The 20,374-nt window shown below is 38.1% G+C and overlaps 2 protein-coding genes across 6 annotated transcripts in view; one reads left to right on the forward strand and one right to left on the reverse strand.

Moving 5' to 3' along the window:
- Nucleotides 1-556: 556 nt before the first annotated feature.
- otulinb (OTU deubiquitinase with linear linkage specificity b) lies at nucleotides 557-3,470 on the reverse strand. Of its 3 annotated transcripts, none has more exons than XM_056743720.1 (9): nucleotides 3,400-3,470; nucleotides 2,987-3,136; nucleotides 2,695-2,895; nucleotides 2,467-2,537; nucleotides 2,260-2,366; nucleotides 2,030-2,170; nucleotides 1,754-1,870; nucleotides 1,187-1,471; nucleotides 557-1,085 (listed from the first exon to the last, which is right to left on the reverse strand). In XM_056743720.1, exons 2-9 carry the CDS (start codon nucleotides 3,082-3,084, stop codon nucleotides 828-830), a joined length of 1,278 nt encoding a protein of 425 aa, XP_056599698.1. In that variant the 5' UTR covers nucleotides 3,085-3,136; nucleotides 3,400-3,470; the 3' UTR covers nucleotides 557-827. The 3 variants fall into 3 exon arrangements, with proteins under 3 accessions (XP_056599698.1, XP_056599697.1, XP_056599699.1); XM_056743719.1 differs by having other exon boundaries at nucleotides 2,987-3,157; nucleotides 3,400-3,469; XM_056743721.1 differs by lacking the exon at nucleotides 3,400-3,470 and having other exon boundaries at nucleotides 558-1,085; nucleotides 1,187-1,456; nucleotides 2,987-3,387.
- Nucleotides 3,471-4,296: 826 nt separating this feature from the next.
- Nucleotides 4,297-20,374, forward strand: part of amph (amphiphysin) — a 30,724-nt gene continuing 14,646 nt past the window's right edge. For 2 of the 3 annotated variants that reach the window (XM_056743432.1, XM_056743433.1), the window contains exons 1-15: nucleotides 4,297-4,394; nucleotides 8,446-8,526; nucleotides 10,170-10,224; nucleotides 10,309-10,403; nucleotides 11,635-11,730; nucleotides 11,853-11,960; nucleotides 12,099-12,184; nucleotides 15,184-15,259; nucleotides 17,059-17,141; nucleotides 17,546-17,687; nucleotides 18,156-18,278; nucleotides 18,396-18,497; nucleotides 18,659-18,682; nucleotides 18,915-18,938; nucleotides 20,002-20,178. In XM_056743432.1, coding sequence (XP_056599410.1) covers nucleotides 4,326-4,394; nucleotides 8,446-8,526; nucleotides 10,170-10,224; nucleotides 10,309-10,403; nucleotides 11,635-11,730; nucleotides 11,853-11,960; nucleotides 12,099-12,184; nucleotides 15,184-15,259; nucleotides 17,059-17,141; nucleotides 17,546-17,687; nucleotides 18,156-18,278; nucleotides 18,396-18,497; nucleotides 18,659-18,682; nucleotides 18,915-18,938; nucleotides 20,002-20,178 — 1,341 coding nt within the window. In that variant the 5' untranslated portion in view covers nucleotides 4,297-4,325. Of the gene's footprint in view, nucleotides 4,395-8,445; nucleotides 8,527-10,169; nucleotides 10,225-10,308; nucleotides 10,404-11,634; nucleotides 11,731-11,852; nucleotides 11,961-12,098; nucleotides 12,185-15,183; nucleotides 15,260-17,058; nucleotides 17,142-17,545; nucleotides 17,715-18,155; nucleotides 18,279-18,395; nucleotides 18,498-18,658; nucleotides 18,683-18,914; nucleotides 18,939-20,001; nucleotides 20,179-20,374 lie in introns of all 3 variants that reach the window. The other variant, XM_056743431.1, reaches the window with a different exon arrangement.

The raw sequence follows: 20,374 nt of genomic DNA on the forward strand, positions 1-20,374 counted from the left end.
GTAGAGTATATTGGCCGTCATTATTAATACGTATGCTTGAGGACTGCTATTAGTTTATTTACAAATCTTTCCTGGGACTGTTGCCATCATATCTTATCTTTTTCATCTAACAAAAAATGTAGGGTTCTTATTCTTTACGTTTGCATAACTTGCATATTCTTTCACTGCCATTTGTACGAACAAAGCTGGGAAAACAATATTGTCGGGATGCTGCTTCAAACAATTGGAATATTTGACAAAATGATTTCAAGATGCAGACTTTGGTGTCTTAAATCTTTGATCCGTGCATTGTTGAAGGAAGATTCAAGTTGTAAATGTTTTTAAATTTTTATAGATAATGTGGATGACTTAAAAACTGTGTCATTTTGTGAGTTTCTATTGCTGCCATCTTGGCCAGGACACTTCTGAATTTTGTACCTGGCTGTTCCTGCTTCCTCTCTTTGCTGTGAAAATAGCACTGGATGCTAAATAAATAGTTAAACTAAAGCTGAGATACTGACATCTGTGAAGACACAAAGAGCTTTAAAAAAGTCTACATTCACCATTTCATTTCTGTACAATATGCAAAGCATTTATTAACTTTTTTATTCTTTCTCCCATACCAGCTGGAGGTGCAGAGGTAAAACAGTTTTGTTTATAAATGTATAATTTTATCCTTAGATTTCAAATCGAAATGTTTCGTAAAACAACCACAGAGCTGTACAGAACTGTATAATATTCATAAATAAATCATTAAATCTAAAACAAGTGAAATCCAATAGACCTAAAAAAATCATGGTGGATTGTAACTCCTGAGTTGTGGAAACCGTGAAGGGCTGCCATTGACCTTACAAACGTGTAGTGAAATGTGATTGTCCGTCTGAAGGTTGCTTCCATATTGGCCTACCGCATTCATCAAAGTTGGTGGATCTTTTTGGTACAAGTGCATTATAGTGTCTGTCATCCTCTGTAAGCAAGCACAGAGAAGGCCAGTCCTCCTGGTGGTCATTGGGGTAGTATGTGATGAACTCCTCTGTGTCAGATTTGTAGAGCCGGTAGACCTGGATCGTCTGTTGTAAGGAATGACCTAAGAGGCACATCTCCACCTTAATAAAATCACAAGACCTAGTGAGCAACAAACTTCAACATTTTAAAAGCATTGAGTTCAAGATTATATAAAGATTATGAATAGCAGCAGTATGCCAACCTGTTCCAGCCCGCCATTGAAGCCTACGTGTCTGAGGTGGTTAGTGAGGAGAGATTTGGGGCATTTGGAAGAATCACGAGCAAAAAGAAGCCAGCAGAACTCTGGTACCTCAGAGCCATTTGTCATAACTGCGTTCAGCTGAATGGCAGTCCTCAGCATCAAGAACTTCAGAGCTTCCAGAAGCTCATACTCTTCCTCCTGACCGATGAACACCTGCTGGCACATGCGTTCCCGCTCCTGGAGACTTTTGCACTCGACAGCTTCATGCCACTGTGTATATACACACTGCATTTTAAAATTTTATGCTCATTTGATTCAAATGTTTTTCATGATCTTAAAAATCCTTTTACATATCTGAATGTTTGAAATTAGTTAATATAATTGTGAAGGTTTTTATTTTTGAGTCACAATATGACATCTGTGTTATTTACTAATTTAAATGAGTTTACTTTTATTTAAAATGTCAAAAAACATTTCAATAAAAAATTGAGAAAATGACCCTAAATTATTAACAGTAACATACATGTATGCAACCTCTATGCAGAGAAGAGAAAGACACAAAGTTACCCTTTTCCGTAGACGGTTCAAACATTGTTCCAACATCTCGACTTTGCTCTTCCTGCTTTCATATGGAAATCGCCATTCCTTTATTAAATCCCCATCAGAATTCACTCGTTTCGGCCACTATGACAATATAAAAATACACAAAATGAACTTAGAATAATATCTTAGTTTGTTTTACAAAAACTATCCAATTGTAATCTCTTTGCAAATACAGATTCTGTAAGTACTGTACCAATAGGTGAAGTCTAATGTGTCTAATGTTCACGAAAGGCAAATTACCTCAGTGATGTCAGACTCTTCTAACCAGGCAGGAAGTTGCTTGGACAGGCTGAGCACCTGGAAGAGTGTCGCCCTCAAAGCACAGTAGTTATCCCCTCTTACTCTGCGTAGGGTGAACTTGTTGGCTAAATTGTCATATCCCTACAATACAGGCACATGTAAGGGATCTTCTGCTTGACTAAAGACAAGTAAAAGTCGTGCACAATGTGAGAGACAAGCAACAGGCTAACCTTTCGGATGAGACGACTTTTGGAAGTGTTGCCTTTCCACTCTCTCTCACTGTAGGTCTGAATGTCCTCAGGAGCTGACACACTGCTTTGACTTTCACCAGCGTGCTCTGATGGAACAAAAGACACCACTAAATAAGACAACAATAATATAAAAGACAAAGCACTTAAGTAAAACCTCAAGGAAAACATCTCTCCCAACAGCGATACCTGGCTTTGACTGATACTTCTGCTGCAGTTCCTTTTCTATTTCCTCTTCGTCTCTGTACAGGTCAAAATCACTACAAAATAAAAATAAACTTGCATAACTAGATATGTGTAACTCACAAATTACCAACTCTGCAACAAATCGGTGAACAAAACTGCTTAAAAAAACTATGCTGTCGCATTGTCGTGTGCGTGTATACAGTATGTGAATAATTAGGTTGACAAGAATACCCTTTATCATCTTCATCAACCGATGAGCCCATCAGATGTTGGTGGGACGGATGACTGTCATGAGTAGATTGTGCCTCTGGATAACATCCATGCATAGTGGGGGTAAGCTCAGCGCTTCTGTCAGGTCCAAGAGGGTAAGTCTTCTTTTCAACCGCCTGGTCCTTGACATCTACTTTCTGACCTTGTGTGCTTAGTTCTGATCTAAGAGTGGACACCGATTATTTTATATGACAAATAGCTTGCAAAGATACATCCGTTTATTTTAAATGATCGCTATGTAAATGTATCATACCCGTCATCCTTCTTGGCTTTTTTGCACTGACGCTGGATACCAGAATCACAACTAGAGTTCACATTTTTGTTCATGGTTTTGACTGGGATGTTTTGCATAGGCTCATGGCGCACGTGCAGAGACGTCCAAGCTGCATGTCAGCATTACGCGCTGATGTGAAGGGAAAAGACACTAAATATAAAAGGTAACGATTTGACGTCAATTACGTGGCGAACACCACTTCAGCACATTACTTTATCCGAAACAAGTGATGCCATAAGAACCAAAACAAAAACACTTCCGCATCCTGCGATTTCGGCAGACATATGAAGTTACACGCTAACGTTACATCACAATGTCCTAACAAGGCTTAAAGTAACCACATCCAGATTAACTCCCGTAAACTTTGATGTGACCTTATAAATATAAATTACCTGTTATTACTGGCCTTCAAACACGGAACACAAAGTATGAAAATACTCTCCAAAACACCTACGAGTACTTCCGTATACTGAGGGATTATGGGTGATGTAGTTTTCAAAAGAACTGCCCCTTACCGTGTTTTGAAGGTTGTTTAGCTACACACAATAGTTTGTTGTTGGTGAAATAATGACTCGATGTAACATTCATTTTTCATTATAAAATTAATATTCATTATAAAATCCCCGTTTTGCATAGTTTTTATGAAAGTTTCGAATATTGCTGTAAGTTTCAATTTCCTTTTATCGTGTCTATTACTATGCTAGAAACTACTCATATTGTACCGTGTGGTTGCGTGTGTTTGGTTTTAAACGTTAAAAAAGACAAGCTTGAATATCGGAATAACAACCCCAGCCAGTCACGACTTGTGTAGATTGTTTTCCATCCACTAGATGACACCACTTACACGAAATGAATAGACTACTTCTTAAACATGTGTAATATATCAAATAATTTATGGTGCCGGTGCATATAAAATAGGAGTTTAATGTATATAAAAAATATATACAATTTTAAACAATATAAAAAAAACATAATGTACTTTGCACTAAATGTGACCACAGTGCAATATGCGGACATTAAAGTAGGCAACAGAGAAAGATTAAATCATAAAAATGATAAATATTGGACAATATAGGAATACAAGCAATGCAATAGTGATGTACTCGTTTTCTATAAAGGAACTGATATATAGCATAAGCTTCTAAATAATGTGCAATATTAAAAGATATATATTTCCTAAAATTATGACAAGACTTATGTACATTGACTACTTGGTTTCGGGTAATGTGTACTGTGTCTTTAAATGTCGCTCCTCCCCCTCTGCTTTCCGCTGATCTGGAGGTGCTGAAACGCCTTTCTCGTTTCAGTGCAAGCAGCCATGGCTGAAATAAAGACGGGCATCTTTGCCAAAAACGTCCAAAAAAGGATCAGCCGTGCTCAAGAAAAGGTATGGCTATGAAAATGTAACTTTCGCTATATATAGAAATAAATTGATGGTTAGAGAACGTTAAATGAAGGATAAGACAACATTTTGTCTCCGCGTAGATGTCGATGGAGACACTCAGGTGAGGGAGATGCAGGCATGCGATATAACCTAGAATAATTCAGTTTAGAAGAAATATTTTATTTTGTTCATTCGCACATTCAGATTTTACATTTGTAGTACATCCCATATTCGGCTTTTTATAAAGAAATCAATCATCTGCGTCAAAAATGCGCTCGGTTGTTGGTGCTTGTTGGCAGCCTACGATCTTTACCAGCACTGCCATTTAAAATCGCCTTGGAAATGTGCTCGATGATAGCAACCCCACTTAAACCCGCATCGCCAGGAAACTACTTGTTGGTCTTAAGGGCTTCTGTGCACATTTGAATACGATCAAAGTGTGGTGTGATCAGTAGATAAAAACGTGTCAAGGATAAACTGACACATATTGTAGTCTACCATTCATTCGCTGTCTTCATTTATCTGAGTAGACTATCACTTGTTTCATTCTGTATCGGATTTCTTTGCATTTATGACGATGCAACACATTATGTATTTAAGATGTTGGATGAAACTGTCATTTTCCTGCAAGGTCAGAAGAAGGGGAAGTGGGGGATGCCCTCGTCTATGCGGTATCAATAGCAAAGGAGATTTCCGAGTAGCCACGAGATCGGCGGAGGCCTGAGCTTCATGTGCGCGTAGAGACGTGCGACCATTTCTTTAAAACGTGATATAAATAGAATAGAGATTGTGCTTCCGATTGTCGTTTTCGACAAAAAAACTGCAAATGCTTTCTGTTTATTTGCAGATTGGGATTTGATGATCTCATTACTCTTAGGTTTTTCTTAGACAGGCTGCGCAATATTTTCTGAATGTGAAATGTCTGTCAGCTCTTGTTAAACACAGAGCAGTAGTGGTTTCCCCAACCCTAGCCGCCGAGCTGCTGTAAGAGGATTGTTTTTCTTTTAATACCCACGGTTAACTCACAGACTCAGGGCCATGACACGTTGAAAATGCTCATTCATGTGAGCTACATTCGATAACGATACGATTTTATTAAAGAAGAATAAATTGTTATAACTAAGGTCAAAGCTTTAGGAACAAAATGCAATATTTAATGTTATATAACCTATTATATCATTCTGGTGTATCTGCAACCATTCCAATGCTTATATTTTTCACCATTTGGTGGTGAAGCTAAAGCAAGAGAATACTTAATTTTACGGTGACGTTTTGCCAATGCATTTAATCACAGAGTTCAGGAATGTTCTGTCTGACAGACTATTTCTATCAATGCAACTTGATAACGTTTTGAGGGTTGAGATGAGCACATTTAGCAGCAGGTATTCAGTGTACTCCCTCTGGAAGGATCCGGGGCAGGGGCAGATAACATGATAAGGAGTGTAAGAGATCCTTTAATCTGAGTCCTGGTAAAGACAAAAGCCATCAAATTGAACAGAGATCACTTATTGCTTTTTGTCACATGAAGATTATGGCATTGCAGTATTGGTTGCAGCAATTAAAGTGAATTGGATGATACATTAAGTAATGCTTTGAATATGATTTTTTGTACATATGCTAATCAGAAACAGAATAGAAATACAATTTAATCGTTTTTGACTGAACATTAAAAAGGTTTATTATAAAGATCATTTGTCAACACGAAGAAAGAGGCTTCACTCACCTTAGTGCATTAGACTGAGCAGAGGTTCTAGAGTAGTGTCTGTTTTTCAGGCCAAAGTTGTGTTAATATTTAATTGACTGGCTGCTTCTGTTGTATAGTGTTTCCAGGTTGGCATTGTGTTTTACTGTAGAGTAGTCCAGTTTTTCAGCTTGTTTTGGAAATGTTTAGAAATCAACATTTCTAGAAATTACAGCACAGTATTTAATATATTATTCAATAAAAAGTAGGGAATGTTGAGTAATGTACATTTACTTGTACATATATATGCAAACAAATACACAAAATTTACAACAATATACAACAATAGTTCTAAGCAGAGTAAACAACATTTAGAACCATTCCTTTTGAGGTTATAGTGTTTTTTACAGTTGTTCAATTATTGTGTCTGAATTCAATTCTTGACTTTTAATTTGTTGTTGTCTATTGTATGTATGTTGGGATATTAGCATCACATCACTACCTATTTATCCATATCAAAGCCTATGCCAGTGAACATGTGTGAGTGAGTTTCCTACAAAGGAAACAGATGGTTGGTTGATATCACTCAGGAGCACAGTCAGCCCTTTGTTTGTGACCTTATTCAAAAACCCAGGAGACCTCATCGGTGGTTTACAAACCTAGCCCCACGCAAAATACTCCACTTTCACATGTGGTGGGCGTTAGTTCTATCATGTATTTATAAAGTTAAAAAAATCAAACATATTTAATATTCAGTTTTTATTTTAAAGCAGCGTCTCACCCTATAAGAATTCTAGTTTTGTCATATTCTAAACCTACATATCATTTCTTTTTTGTGAACACAAAAGAAGAATGGGGTCTGGGGCTATTCATCTTAGAAATGACAAATGAGTTACCATAAATATCATTCAAATTTAAAGACATGTCGTAATGATGTATTTATTAGATATTTGTGCAATTGTTAATCTGATTTTATTTCATAATCTATAATGGTCAGGTTGTCCTACTCTATTAAATAATAAAGAATATAGACTAAGACCAGGTAATTGTTGATAGCACATAAAGTACACGATGAAGGTTGTTTTATTTGTTTGTGAATGAAAGGAAGGCGTAAAATTTGGGCTGATTATAGAGGTACAGTAGAAATTCACAGAAAGATATTGGTAAAGCACTACGTGTTTGTTTGCCAAAGAAAAACACCCATTGCTTTTGTAATACACTGTAAAGACTTCTATTATATGCGATGCACAGAACCTGCCCACCCCATGTACTTGTAACTATACAATATATAGTCATTATTTACATTGTGGTGGTGTGTAGAGCTGCTATATTGAATCAGCTGCATTTTTAACATTTACATTTATAAGATGTTCAGCAGAATTTAAGTAATCATATTTATTGATGAATATCTCGTTTGGAAACGAGAGGATGAGTAAATGATGATTGTCATCAAATGCAGCAGTTGAGTAAGAGATGAAAGTTTTTTCAAGTGTTAGTCATTGTGAGTAGGCAGGATGATGGTCATGTGACATTCCTCTTTTGACAGAGAGAGCTGACAGAAAACCTAATTTATGTCCCTTCCTCCTCCCCCGCTTCTGCTCAGCCCCTTTTCTTTTTTCTGTACTGTCCAGAAAGACAAAAGTTTAAGGATTTTCTCAGACGTGTTATTTAGATGGGGTTCTGCTGTATCAGTGGAAATTTTGTGTCACCAGGTTGCGAAGTCATACTTTGGGCCATGTGTAACATGGGTTTTAAATTATATGATCTATATGAACAGTTTCTCTGGTGTGTCGACAACTTTGTAAAGAGGTACTATAACTCATAATGGTAACATTTGCATAGTTGTATTATACAGCGATTATTGTGAAGAAGTAAATGTAAAATAAACACAAAGTTCAGTCATGGAACTCAAGTTGCAAAGTCTGATAGGTCTAACTCAATCTGACATGATAATCTTCACCACATGGCGCAGCTGATTGGTTCTTTTTTTATCAGCAGCCAATGAGCTTGCTGCTCAACATTTAAATCTTGAAAGTGCTTGCCATAGCAATGCAGCGCGCTTCAGAAACCTCCTCCTTTCAAAGCTCCAAGAGTATATATCTGCTGCAAGGTGATCATGTATGCTATATGGGAGTTATTTATATACTGTATGTCTTACATGCTTGCATGCTATTCCTGTTGTGGATGTATTGGTAGTTGCAAGTCTCCGTACTTGTGCTGCCACAGCAGCAGCGTAGCAAATCTATTCCGCCAAGACCAAACACATTAATATTGTCACGTACACTACCATACCCTCCTAGAGTTGCCATGACAGTACTGCTAATGCCACTCAGTATTGTACTTCATGTAACCTCTTATGCTTTCTCCATCTAGGTTCTGCAGAAGTTGGGGAAGGCAGATGAGACAAAAGATGAACAGTTTGAGCAGTGTGTACAGAACTTCAAAAAACAGGAGGTATGATCAATCTTCACAACTGCTGCTCTTGGATGGGTAATGGCTCTTTGGCTGGTTTCTATGCTAAATTGATTTTCCCACCAGCAGCAGAGAGCCACATGCTTAATGAGCCCAAATTTGTCTTTCGTTCTGTGTTAATATATTGCTTTTAAATGAAAATGGTCAGTATTGCTGAGAAAATGTCTATTCACACGTTCTTTATCTTGTAGGGCTTCTAAGAACAAATGTGATAAAGATCTTGACTTTCTTTTCACACTATCTCTTTTGTCTAAACAGTATTTGCTGTGTTTTGTATCAAGCCTTCAAATCCATCACTACAAAGATTTAATGCCGCAGTACTTCATGCACTGCATGGTGTTTGGCATAGATAAGATTGTTTAAAATCTGTGCACCGCCTCCTTAGTGCATTTATGCAGATTTCTTACAAAAACATCACATTTCAAAATGATCACACCTATTGAAAAGAGGTAACATGCTTCTAAGGAATAATGGACATGATGTAACAAATTAAATAAACTGGAATTTGGGATGAAGTGGCTGTGAAGGGTAATAGTGAGAGAAAAGTGTAAGTATAAGTGTGTGTTTGGTGTAGAAAAACAGGAGTCTAATCCCACCCCCCACTTTTCCCTGACTCCCCACTAATCCTTATTAGTCTGCTTCACGTGCTAGCATGCCAGTGCACCAGTGCTTCTAGGAAAAACTCTCCCCCAAATCCCTCCCTCTAACTGACATTACCCCAATCTGTTCTCATTCCCCCTCTACTCTTCCTCTCTATAAGCATCCTTTGGACGGGTTTGACGTTTTTTTTGTATCCATGTGACGTAGTAGTCTGTACTTCCTGTAGTCACCAAGGACTGTCTGGTTTACGTGCAGAAAGAGTTGTTCCATCACATTTGCTGAGTCAGAGTCAGAATTACAGGTGGAAGATCATAACAGTTTCTGCCAAAACTGAACATGCACACCATATGCTGCCAATTTGACTCATCACCGCTTATTAAACACCCCGCAGGTTAAGTTATCCTACACCTCAGTGCATCATCACCCTTGAAAGACTATTAATCAAAATGACACTGGCTAATTGTAGGGCCCATAAAATACACAGCAGGATTTTGCTAACCAAACACGGATCGGTGAGCTTTAAATGATCGTGTCTAGTCAAAATAACACTTACTGTGTGCTAGCAGCCTCATGATACCGTGAATTAAGTTGTCATGCAAAACAAACAATAGGTGCTTGAAATATTAGTTGTCTCACCGCGATATTTCTCATGGGTATTTTATTTTTAAAGCTGACATATTGCTGAAAGCTGCATAAAGAGAAGTGCATTGCTTAACCACATTCAGGGGAAAAAGATTGTCAGAATGGATAGAGGTTTCTGTTTGCGCTTTTCGTGTCTCCCGCTGCTCCTTGCGGTCTCAGCATGAAATGACCTCCATCTGCAGCATTGAATTGAGAGCTCAGTGTCATAGTGGCTGGCACATTTTTTGGACTGCCCCCAATTTCAATTTCAGGACCACGGACAGCTACATTTTGCACTGAAGATTTAGTTTATCATATGTTTTTGTGGGTTTTAATATAAGATTTTTTAGCTGATGTAATGAATAATAATAAATGACAATCCTTTTTTGTGTTCTGATTCATAGTCGGAGGGTTTCAGGCTACAGAGGGAGATGAAGGCTTACATAGCAGCTGTAAAAGGTGAATCATTGTTCCAACCAAAAAACATGCAGAACTAAATACACATGCGTATTCAACTGACTTTTCGTCTTGGTACCATTGCAGGGATGCAGCAGGCTTCTATGAACCTGACAGAGTCATTGCATGAAGTGTATGAGCCTGACTGGCACGGCAAGGATGATGTCATGACCATTGGAAAGGTACACAGAATCATAGCCATCGTATATCTATACAACATTAGCATGATTGAAAAGATGTTCTGAAAGAGTGAATGTCCCTTGAAGAGTAGATATTAAAAAGTGATGACAGGACGGTGGATCAAGGCTGGGCTTGGATTCTTCTATGTTGTTTGAAGTGCTTAAAATACTTTTGTGGAAGTGAGTGAAAAATTAAATACTTGACTTCTAGTAACCCCTGATAATTGTGATATGTTTATCTGAAGACAGACAAACTGAAAATATTAACAACAACACTTGTCTAAAAATTGGGACGAAGAGATCTGGTGTGTTCAACAAGCAAGAGGTTTTGTCTGTCAGCTGGGGAATTGTACTCAGTGTCTGAGCCAAGGCTAAAATAGTGTCTTCTTTTAAGATAAGGGGGTTCAAATTACTGAACTGTTATGTTTTTTTATGCACTCATTTGAATGCATATGCATATAATAAATAAAAGAATATTAAGAATTAAATACTTATATTCCAAGAATGATTTAAGGGTGACTTTTTGTTGCCAAGGAGGAATAATTATTCATAAATATTAAACTGAGAGAAGTTATAGATAAGCTGATATGGCAAACAAATTGCCAAACAGCAAATATTCTCTAAAACGGTGTTCCTTACCCTTAAACAACTCAATTCCGTATTTGTTAAAGGGAATCTGAGAGATGAGCTTATTTATTTCATCCTTTAATTAACATACAGTATGTAAACATATGTATATAATAAAAATGTATATTTAATTATTTAATATGATATATCCATTGTAGACAAATGTTGTGGTTTGAGGGTGGTAGCTATTAATATCGCACTGTATAATGACATATGTCATGTTTAGAATAAGAGCGGGGCTGTGACTCAACACAGTCCTCCGAGAATTTCATATTCATTTACCCAAGGACGACGTTCATATATTTTTCTCAAGCGCTTTGTTTACTCACACCTCTCTCAAGGGGAGAGAAATTAATTTAGTTTCCTTACGCTGACTGCCGAGCCTCATTATGTTTCAATTTTACTGCTGCTGAATCACAAAAGAACGAGTATAGCCGTTTCATTTATGCTGAAGGGCTGCAGAATCACATTCATGCAAATGATAGATTCTATGTTGTGTTTTTGTGCTATTGATCTTCTTGCAGTGATGCGCAGTGCTGTTGAGTCTCTAACGGTTGTCAAATGCACTTGGTTGATCTTGTTTATGTCTGCTCTGTCTCTTCTGTAGAACTGTGATACTATGTGGGAGGACTTTCATGAGAAGCTTGTCGACTCCACTCTCAACACGCTGGAAATGTATCTGACACAGTTCCCAGATCTCAAGGTGCCCATGAAAGCCCATTTATAATCCTGTTCACAATAACGGATCCAGTGCTATAAATAAATTGCTGTATTTTGGGTTGAAAGGTAACCATAGTAACCACGAGTGTTTTCCTTCCCCCCCAGGTGCGGGTAGCAAAGAGAAGCAGAAAGTTAATTGACTATGACAGCGCACGGCACCATCTTGAGACCCTGCAGACCACTACCATGAGGAATGAGAAGAAGATAGCAAAAGTACATGATTCTTCTCGCCGTTAATGTGTTTGAATTGCACTTATCTTTGAAATATCTTGAATGCAATATATACTGACTTGGTGAGGCTTGAAAATACGGTGAGATGTTGCTTTATGTGCTATGCGTGTGTGCATTTAGGCAGACGAAGACTTGAAAAAGGCCCAGAGGGTTTTTGATGATCTCAACGTTGGCCTGCAGGATGAGCTGCCCATGCTCTGGGATAGGTGAGATATTTTATGGCTGACTGCTAATGAAATTTGTCTTAAATAATGGGTAAATTTGATTTATTAGGCTAACTTGGTTCATCATTTAAACAGACAGAGCTCTTTTGTCACCGGTTTGCTGTTTGGTTATTTATAACTCTCAGTTTGAGCCGTGTTCACAACATTACAGTAGATCAAGGCAGATCAATAATTAGCTGTCGATTTCTTACATAACTTGTTGTATCACGTCCAGTGTAATTATTGTGCTCTCTAGGGGATAGCAGTCATGCTTACAGACTGGTGCCCTGAATTTGCATGGCTCTGGTCAGTAATATTGATCTCATTAGACCAACGGTTCTCCTGGAATGAACATTTACTTCCCAGTGTTGTAGATGTATCCATTAGTCACACAGCAAGCTAGCTGTGAACACTCATGTCAGCGCTGCTGCACACAGAAGAGGTGAGGTGCGGCATTTTATTACCACTAAAACAGTATTTGTGGATGCTCTTTTGTGCAGAGCATAGATTGTCTAGCTGTATAGGAATGTATAGAAAGAGCTCTTATTAAAGTAGATATGAATGTATGGTGGCGTGAGGTGTTGCGTAACTGATTCGCGTGGGAAACAGACTATTTTCTTGTTCGTGATAATAACAGGTTTAATATGATATACTGTATGTGGTAAGACGCTGGCCTTACACATGGGTGAGCAGTGTAATAGGTCACAGTTATGAATCTGTGTAGTTACTGTCACTGCGTGATGTTAAGATTATGTTGCACAGCATATTGTCTCGAGGAATTAGTCATCAGTTTATTTAAAGCATCAATGTATAATATTGCGATGTTATATAGAGTAGATTATACAGTATGTAATACACTCTCATTCATGAATTTATCATTTTATGTATAAGATTCGAACCCATGACTTTGGTATTGTTACCCAGAAGGAAATGTTATTCCTCACAGGTTGCTTTCTAGAAGCTAATGAGATATGATTTGTTTTAAAAAAAAAATATTTGCAGTATATCAGATGCTTCTCTTAAAGTTGCTTAGATGAAAGGAAAACGGAAATAAACAAGACAAGTGTTAAAGGGATAGTTCACCCAAAAATGAAAATTCTGTCATCATTTACTCACCCATCATGTGATGGGGTTTCAAACCTGCATACAATTATTTGTTCTGCTAATCAAAAAGGAAGATATTTGTAAGAATGTCAGTAACCAAACCGTTTCCCCCGTTTACCGCCATAGTAGGGAAAATAAATTCTCTGGGAGTCAATGGGAGATGAGATTTGTTTGGTTACAGACATTCTTCCAAATATCTTCTATTGTGATAAGAGAATTTTCATTATTGGGCGAACTATCCCTTTAAAATGAATAAGCTAGTGGAGCCCTACAGTAATGTTTATGTAGTAATTGTGATCAGATTTTTGGGGGGATTATGCTGCGGTGAGCACTATGCTGTATTGAGCTGTGCGGGTCTTTAAACTCACTGGAGCAGCAGCCTGGTGACATAATCGGTTTAGTCGGCAGCTTCCTGTCTCTGCCAGGCCCTGCAGCCACGCTCAATTCAAATAGGCCCAAAAAGACAGATGGGTGTTATACATAACATTTCCAAACAATAATGGTCAGCTTTCTTTAGATTTGTATTATGTGTGCTACATTTAAAGTATTGAGCACACAGGATTTGAGAGGAGAGGTTTGAAGATATCGCTATAGACGTTTAAGGGAAAACACCCTTACCCTCGCTGCAATATTTGGTGTTCAATACAGAATGTGTGGTTCCATCTTTGTGTAGGTCTGATTTCATCAATTCATTGTTTAATACATATTAACCGACTTTAATGTTATGTAATGTATAATGTATATCGTTTAAGGTCCACAGGTTTGATTTTAGTGCACAACTTTTGAGCAATTCCAGTGTTTTGGTTGTGACACGTGTTCATGGCACAAAGCAGAATCAAAAATACCAACAAATCAAGGAGGGATGACTCTTCACAAATTGTTTCAATTTTGTGTGTCCTTTATGAAGAAGACCGTATGGACATGAAGCTGCACTTACCCGACTATGGAAAATCATTAAATAAAGCTTGAAAAACTTTAACAGAGACCTCAATTGAATATTTAATCCAAGATATCAGTATAATAAAAACCTTTAGTTAAAACGTTTGCTTATTTACCTTTTGCGGGCCCTATCGTACACCCGGGGCAAAGCGGCGCAAGACGCAGTGCAAGTGTTTTTGCTAGTTTCAGCCTGACGCAGTTCTCAACTTCCCGTCCTGCGCCACGTTGTTTTCAAAGCAAATGCATTTGCCCACCGATGGGCGTGCAGGTCAAAAGAGAGGTGTGTTCAGGCACATTGCTATTTTGGGAACTGATATTTTTTTAGTAATTTAAAAGCGTGTTAGAAATATGCACCTTTAGATGGGTGCACAGCGTTCGTACATTCTGCTTATTACACACAGAGGGACGCCAGGGAACACAAAATAATGCCAAATATACAAATAAATGGTTTACAATGTAAAAAGATTATTATTGTGAACATAAAGATAAAGATCCGGCTTGTCCTGTAGATGGTCTGCTTGCGTGCTTTAACCTCTCGCAAGAGCAGATGCGTTTCCTTTCTGGAGAAGTGTCTGCTCTTCTGAATTACGCCGTGTAAATAGCAAATCCGCGATTGCGAGAGCGCAACTGGCTATTAAAGGGACTGGGAGATGAGACTCATTGGTTTACTGTATGTTTTTCCAAAAAAACACCCATTAGTCTTTACCATTTTCCCGTGGTTAAACTAGCAAAAGTGGATTCGGACACACAGTGCACCTGCGCCGTGCGCATTAGACCATGCGCTTGAGCGTCAAAATACGGCCCTGCATCTTTAAACACCTGTTTTGCAGTTTTTGTAATTTGTGGATATTCTGACCCCATATGCTCTCCTCCGAAATTCTCCAGATGCTTCTTCAAAACATTGCACACTTGTTGGAGGCTCAAGTCTAATCTGTATTCCTCTCCCTCTCTCTTTGCAGTCGGGTGGGGTTCTATGTAAGCACCTTCAAGAAAGTCTCCAGCCTGGAAGCCGGTTTTCACAAGGAGATCTCTTTTGTGAGTCAGTTTACTTCTAAAGCATGATGTTTGTCTAAAGGATGGATTTCATTACATCACTTTTAAAACCTCAAAACTATGCATTACACATTTTCCTGAATTTATAATCGACTACAGAAGATGGTTGGTATCAACACCGGGGACCACATGTTTCCTAACTGTCAAATTGATCTGAAAGTCTGAAGTCATGTAGAATCATCTACAACTTTCAAAGTTGAATGTTCAAGAGACACACACACAAGGGAATTGTTTCTTGTGAGTCATGCTTGTTTTCAATCACATAGTGCGTAACATGTGATTGACAGTCTGCTGCATGAAGGTTTTAAAGTTGTCACAAACTGCTGTGTTTTCAAGCATGATTTATCATAAGATTATATAAGGATTATGAGTTTTGTTTCTAATCCAGGCAGTCAGTCAAGAAAAACCTGTGGCTTTCATGCCTCGTCTGAATCTTATTTTCGAGCTGCGCGGTTCTGCCGCAGCAATTTCTCATGAGAGATAGACATTTTAGCGTTGATGAGACACTATGAACCACTGAGGGGTATTTATGGGACCATTTAACTCTAACAATGCAGTGCATCTGGAGGAAATCTCATCTGAATGCACAAATGTGGGAGGCCAACTTTAAAAAAATCACTGCCGTCCCAAAGCAATAACTCTTATGAAATGTGTCATCACCATTTAGACTTGTGTTTGGGATGAATATTGATTGTCCTGGAGATCAGGAAGAGAAAAATATGCACGGATGGGTAGTTGACAAATGAACCGTACTGTACATGTGTCCTATGGGGCAACAGCAAAAAAATAGAATCCTTCTATTTTATATTCTTAATTTAAATATTAATAATATGAAATACTATATTGTTAACTGTCTGTTTTCTAAATTCTATCTATGTCACACCATAGGACACATGTATGGTATATTTGTCAACTACCCATATATTTTGTTTTTCTGTATTGTTTTATTAGGAGTTGCATATGAGATCTCTTATGTATATTAGTATAGGGTAAATTGTACTAATGGCATGTTTTGATAGGTTCATGGTTAAAATATAAATGTGTTTTACTTAGGCTGCTTTGAGATTTTAGAGACATTTATGTTGTTGAAGTTCGTTGGACATTCCATCTGTACCTTAGGCAAATTCTGCGTCCACACTGAAGGTTATTATGTTGTAGCTGGGATCTCTGTATGCTATTTTATGTTTATTATTAGACACGGCGTGTGTCCATCAGTGGTCATCGGTGCATTGTTAAAGACTATTATAGCCGAAAGGGTGATACGGTGCTGCTGAGCACAACATTAAAAAAATTGCTGGGTGATTATTAGCATAGAAGTAAAATACATTGCAATACAAAAATGCTCCTTTTATGCTCTATCACTTTTTGAAGAAAGATAAACCATCTGCACAGTTGAAATTTAGAAAATGGAGAGGTTTTTTTTTAAAGTTCCATTTATTGATTATTATAAACTTTCATCCCTTGTTGCTTGTGGCTAGAATGAGATTAGTGAATGATGATGTCGACCGTGATGTGATCATTTCATCTCATCCAACCGTCATTTAATCTGAGCGCTAGAGCATCACTTATATGTAATGGTGATTTTTAATTATAATGATGGCAGTTAATATGATTTATATTCTATTTTAATATCAACCACAATTTATGCCAATAATAAGACAAGAGAATAAAACATCATAGCAGGAGCAATAGCAACAGTAACACAATACAGAACTGAATACAGTGTTATACAGCCAACAAAAGCAATATTTGTTGTTCTTCTGTCTTTGTTTTCGATCTAGCTCTGTCATAAGCTGTATGAAGTGATGAATAGGCTCGCTGAGCAGCATTCTGACAAAATGTTCACCATTCAAGGAGCGCCCAGGTAAGTCTGACTACACAGATTTTTATTTGTAACTACTTAGCACTACATAAGCTGACATTAAGGACTAAGATGTCGTCACGTTTTCGCTTCTTTGCCAAAGAAGATAAAGTATTAACGAAACGCACTCTGTAGAGTAATTCATCTGTTTAAGGCTACTGTTGAAAACAACATGGCGAATTCCATGCAAGGGATGTGCTGTAGATAAAAAATGGCTCATTCTAAGATATAAAAACTAAACGCTTCATTATGTTAGGTCTTAATACACCTCTGAAGACGTATTTATGTATATTATATTCTATTTCTCTCAATAGATGCTCCAAAATATTTCACACAGCACTGACACTGAGATGAAGCGTAATGAATAGAATGTAAATTGTGGTGATGTCAATCTTTTATGTTTACAGTGATTCAGGACCGCTGCGATTAGCCAGGACTCCCAGTCCTCCTGATGATGACGATAGTCCAGATAGCAGCCCTGCTACCAGCCCCAACCACACGCTGAGGCCCAGCTCACCTGGCCCACCTCGACCCAAATCACCTTCACAAGTAGGGCCTGAAACACATCAGATATTTGTAAGAATTGTCCTGCCGCCACAACTAATCACCAATTTGACCCATCTCCATGCAACAGTCGCACGATATGCATGCTTCATTTACATTTAAATAAACTAGTACTGACAATAGCCTACTGTAAAAAGAACTGCATTTTCATATTTGTCATCAACATTTTTTATGTCATTGTTTCTCATCGTCCAGATATAGTAAAGAATAGTTGTAGATCATTGATAACGTACACTGAAAGTAGATACTATTTGCCTTGACCAATAGTTGGTTTGGGAGATTTAGGAGCGGATATTAAAAGGTGTATTTATATACTACATCTGCGATAGCCAAAGTTATCTAAACTTTATCAACAATTCAAACGTATTGTATTTGTTAACTGTGAAGTGTTGCATTGGAATGATTGTTGTAGCTTTTTGATTAAATTTACCCATTTACATCTGTTATGATCAGCTCAAGATGGGACCTCCAAAACCTCCTCCTCCAAAAGCCACTCCAACCAGGGAGCTACAGCAGGAGCAGATAATCGACCTGTTCGATGGAGGTTTTCCTGAGATCAGTGTTACCTCACCACAGGTGAGTGCACATTCATTCGAGTCAGAATTTTTTCCCAACATGTACAGTTGGGTTAAAAGACAACGTGCTAAGAAAGAATCTTTTAAATACAGGAAATGTTTTTTGTTCTTGTTTTAGCCGAAAGAGAAACCTGAAGAATCTCTCCTGGACATGGATTTTGATCCGTTCAAGCCTGATGCCAACACACCTATCGGGCAAACCCAGTCACCCATGGCTCAGGTGCCCTTTCATGCTCTTCTGTGCTCTATTGTATTGTATTCAGACATTAATTAAAATAATTATCGACTATTAAAGTCAAATCTTGACTGGTTTTCCTACTGGTTTCCTACTGTACAAATATGATGTAACATTAGTGTTTTAACAACATGTTTTTGTCACAGGCATTATCTTGGGATCTTTGGACGGTGAGTTTGCTTCTTTTCTACTTTCTCTAAAGTTTTCCAAGGGCAGAATATTATTTTCGTTTTTGAATATCATATGTCTCCTTAATCTGTGTGTGCTGATGTAAAGGACAGAAATAAGATTTCCGGTTTCAAACAAAATGGACTAGATTTGTTTTCTGTTAAAGCAATATTGACATAAAATGCATCTGAGACAAGCATGTAGTTGACATTGAATATGTCTGTTACTTCCTAGGAAAATGCTGAGCCTGCACAGCCTGTAAGTAATGTCATGAATTTCTGGGTCAAACTGGTTTTAATTTTAAATGTGAAGTTCGGGGCAGAATAAGTCACTAGCCCAGGGCCATTGATAGAGAGAGTCGCGTCTTCTACGTTAACCTTAATGGAACAGTTATTTCACAGTTGCAATAGTTCCCCCGAAGTTACTAGTAACGCAACTGAGGTAAACTTCTAAGCCATTTAAAGACGAAAGCCATTTAATGAATAAAAAATGAAAGAAGTAAAGCATTTAAAGAGAAAACATTACTTCCTGCAACTTTCTGAAGGCTCCATGAATCACGTGACACAGGCTGTCAATAGTACCCGGAAGTTACTAGTTAGTCATGGAGCTGCGACTAAACAGACCAACTGAGGTAAACTTCTAACCCATTTAAAGACAAAAGCCATTTAATGAATAAAAAAATAAAGCATTTAAAGAGAAAACTTAACTTCCTGGAGCTATCTGAAGGCTCCATGAATCACGTGACGCTCCAGCGTTTTGGACTTCCGTTGGCAGAACTCTCTCTCTCAATGGTTCTGCACTAGCCTTTAAAGGGACAGTTCACCTAAAAAGGAAAATGCATTTATTATTCCCTCACCCTTGTGTCATTTTGAACCTGTATGAGTTTCTTCTGATATTTTTAGGAACGTTGGTAATCAAAAAAACATTGACCCTCTTTGTCTTCCATTGAGTGGACACAAAACCACACTTCTCAAAATATCTTCTTTTGTGTTCCAAAGAAGAAGGATCATATTGTGAATGACATGAGGGTGAATAAATTATGAGATCAGTTTTTTTGGGGGGGCTAAAATATCTCTTTAAGATTTCTATGTAAAATCAATCAAAGTCTTCCTGAAGAATGAGGTCATTTAAATTCCTTCAGTTACAGACTCGAACAAACAGATTTGTTCGCCATTTCTCTAGTGTGACTGTTTCATGATTGTTTCAGTCTAATAATATCCACTGCCTTTATAAATCTTCTCTTTGCTTCCCACTGACTTTGTCATTGGGACACATTGATAGTTCAGACTGTAATCGCTTTCTATTTGTCTTTCCCGATCAGGCTACAGACGCTGGCTTTACTGCCAACTGGGCAGCTGACTTCAGCTCTCTTTCCACCGTGGGTGCTGAGGAATCTGCAAATGTTCAGCCTGCAGCGGATGGGCAGAGCTGGCCGCCCGCAGAGGGCTGGCCTACAGCCGAGGCCGCACAGCCTCAGGGAGAAGCTACCACAGATGAGGTTAGAGCCTGGGATTCGGAAAACAACCTTGAGCCATACCCAGACTGTGATCCTTGTGATGTGGGGGGTGGCGAGGCCAAGCTGCATCCAGGACAGGAGCAGGAGGGGGTAGACCGAGAGCAATCAGACTGGGCCACAAATCAAGTGGAATGGGCAGAAGAAAAGCCAGTTTGTGGGTCAGAGGAGAAAAGGGCAG

Source organism: Triplophysa dalaica, chromosome 3, assembly GCF_015846415.1.
Source record: "Triplophysa dalaica isolate WHDGS20190420 chromosome 3, ASM1584641v1, whole genome shotgun sequence".
Lineage (NCBI taxonomy): Eukaryota > Metazoa > Chordata > Actinopteri > Cypriniformes > Nemacheilidae > Triplophysa > Triplophysa dalaica.

Coding starts and splice junctions, on each gene's coding strand:
- otulinb (XM_056743720.1), bottom strand. CDS start 3,084: ATGCAAAACATCCCAGTCAAAACCATGAACAAAAATGTGAACTCTAGT. Junction 2,538..2,694: donor GTTGATGAAGATGATAAAGG/GTATTCTTGTCA, acceptor TTTATTTTGTAG/TGATTTTGACCTGTACAGAG. Junction 2,171..2,259: donor AAAGTCGTCTCATCCGAAAG/GTTAGCCTGTTG, acceptor CCTGTATTGTAG/GGATATGACAATTTAGCCAA.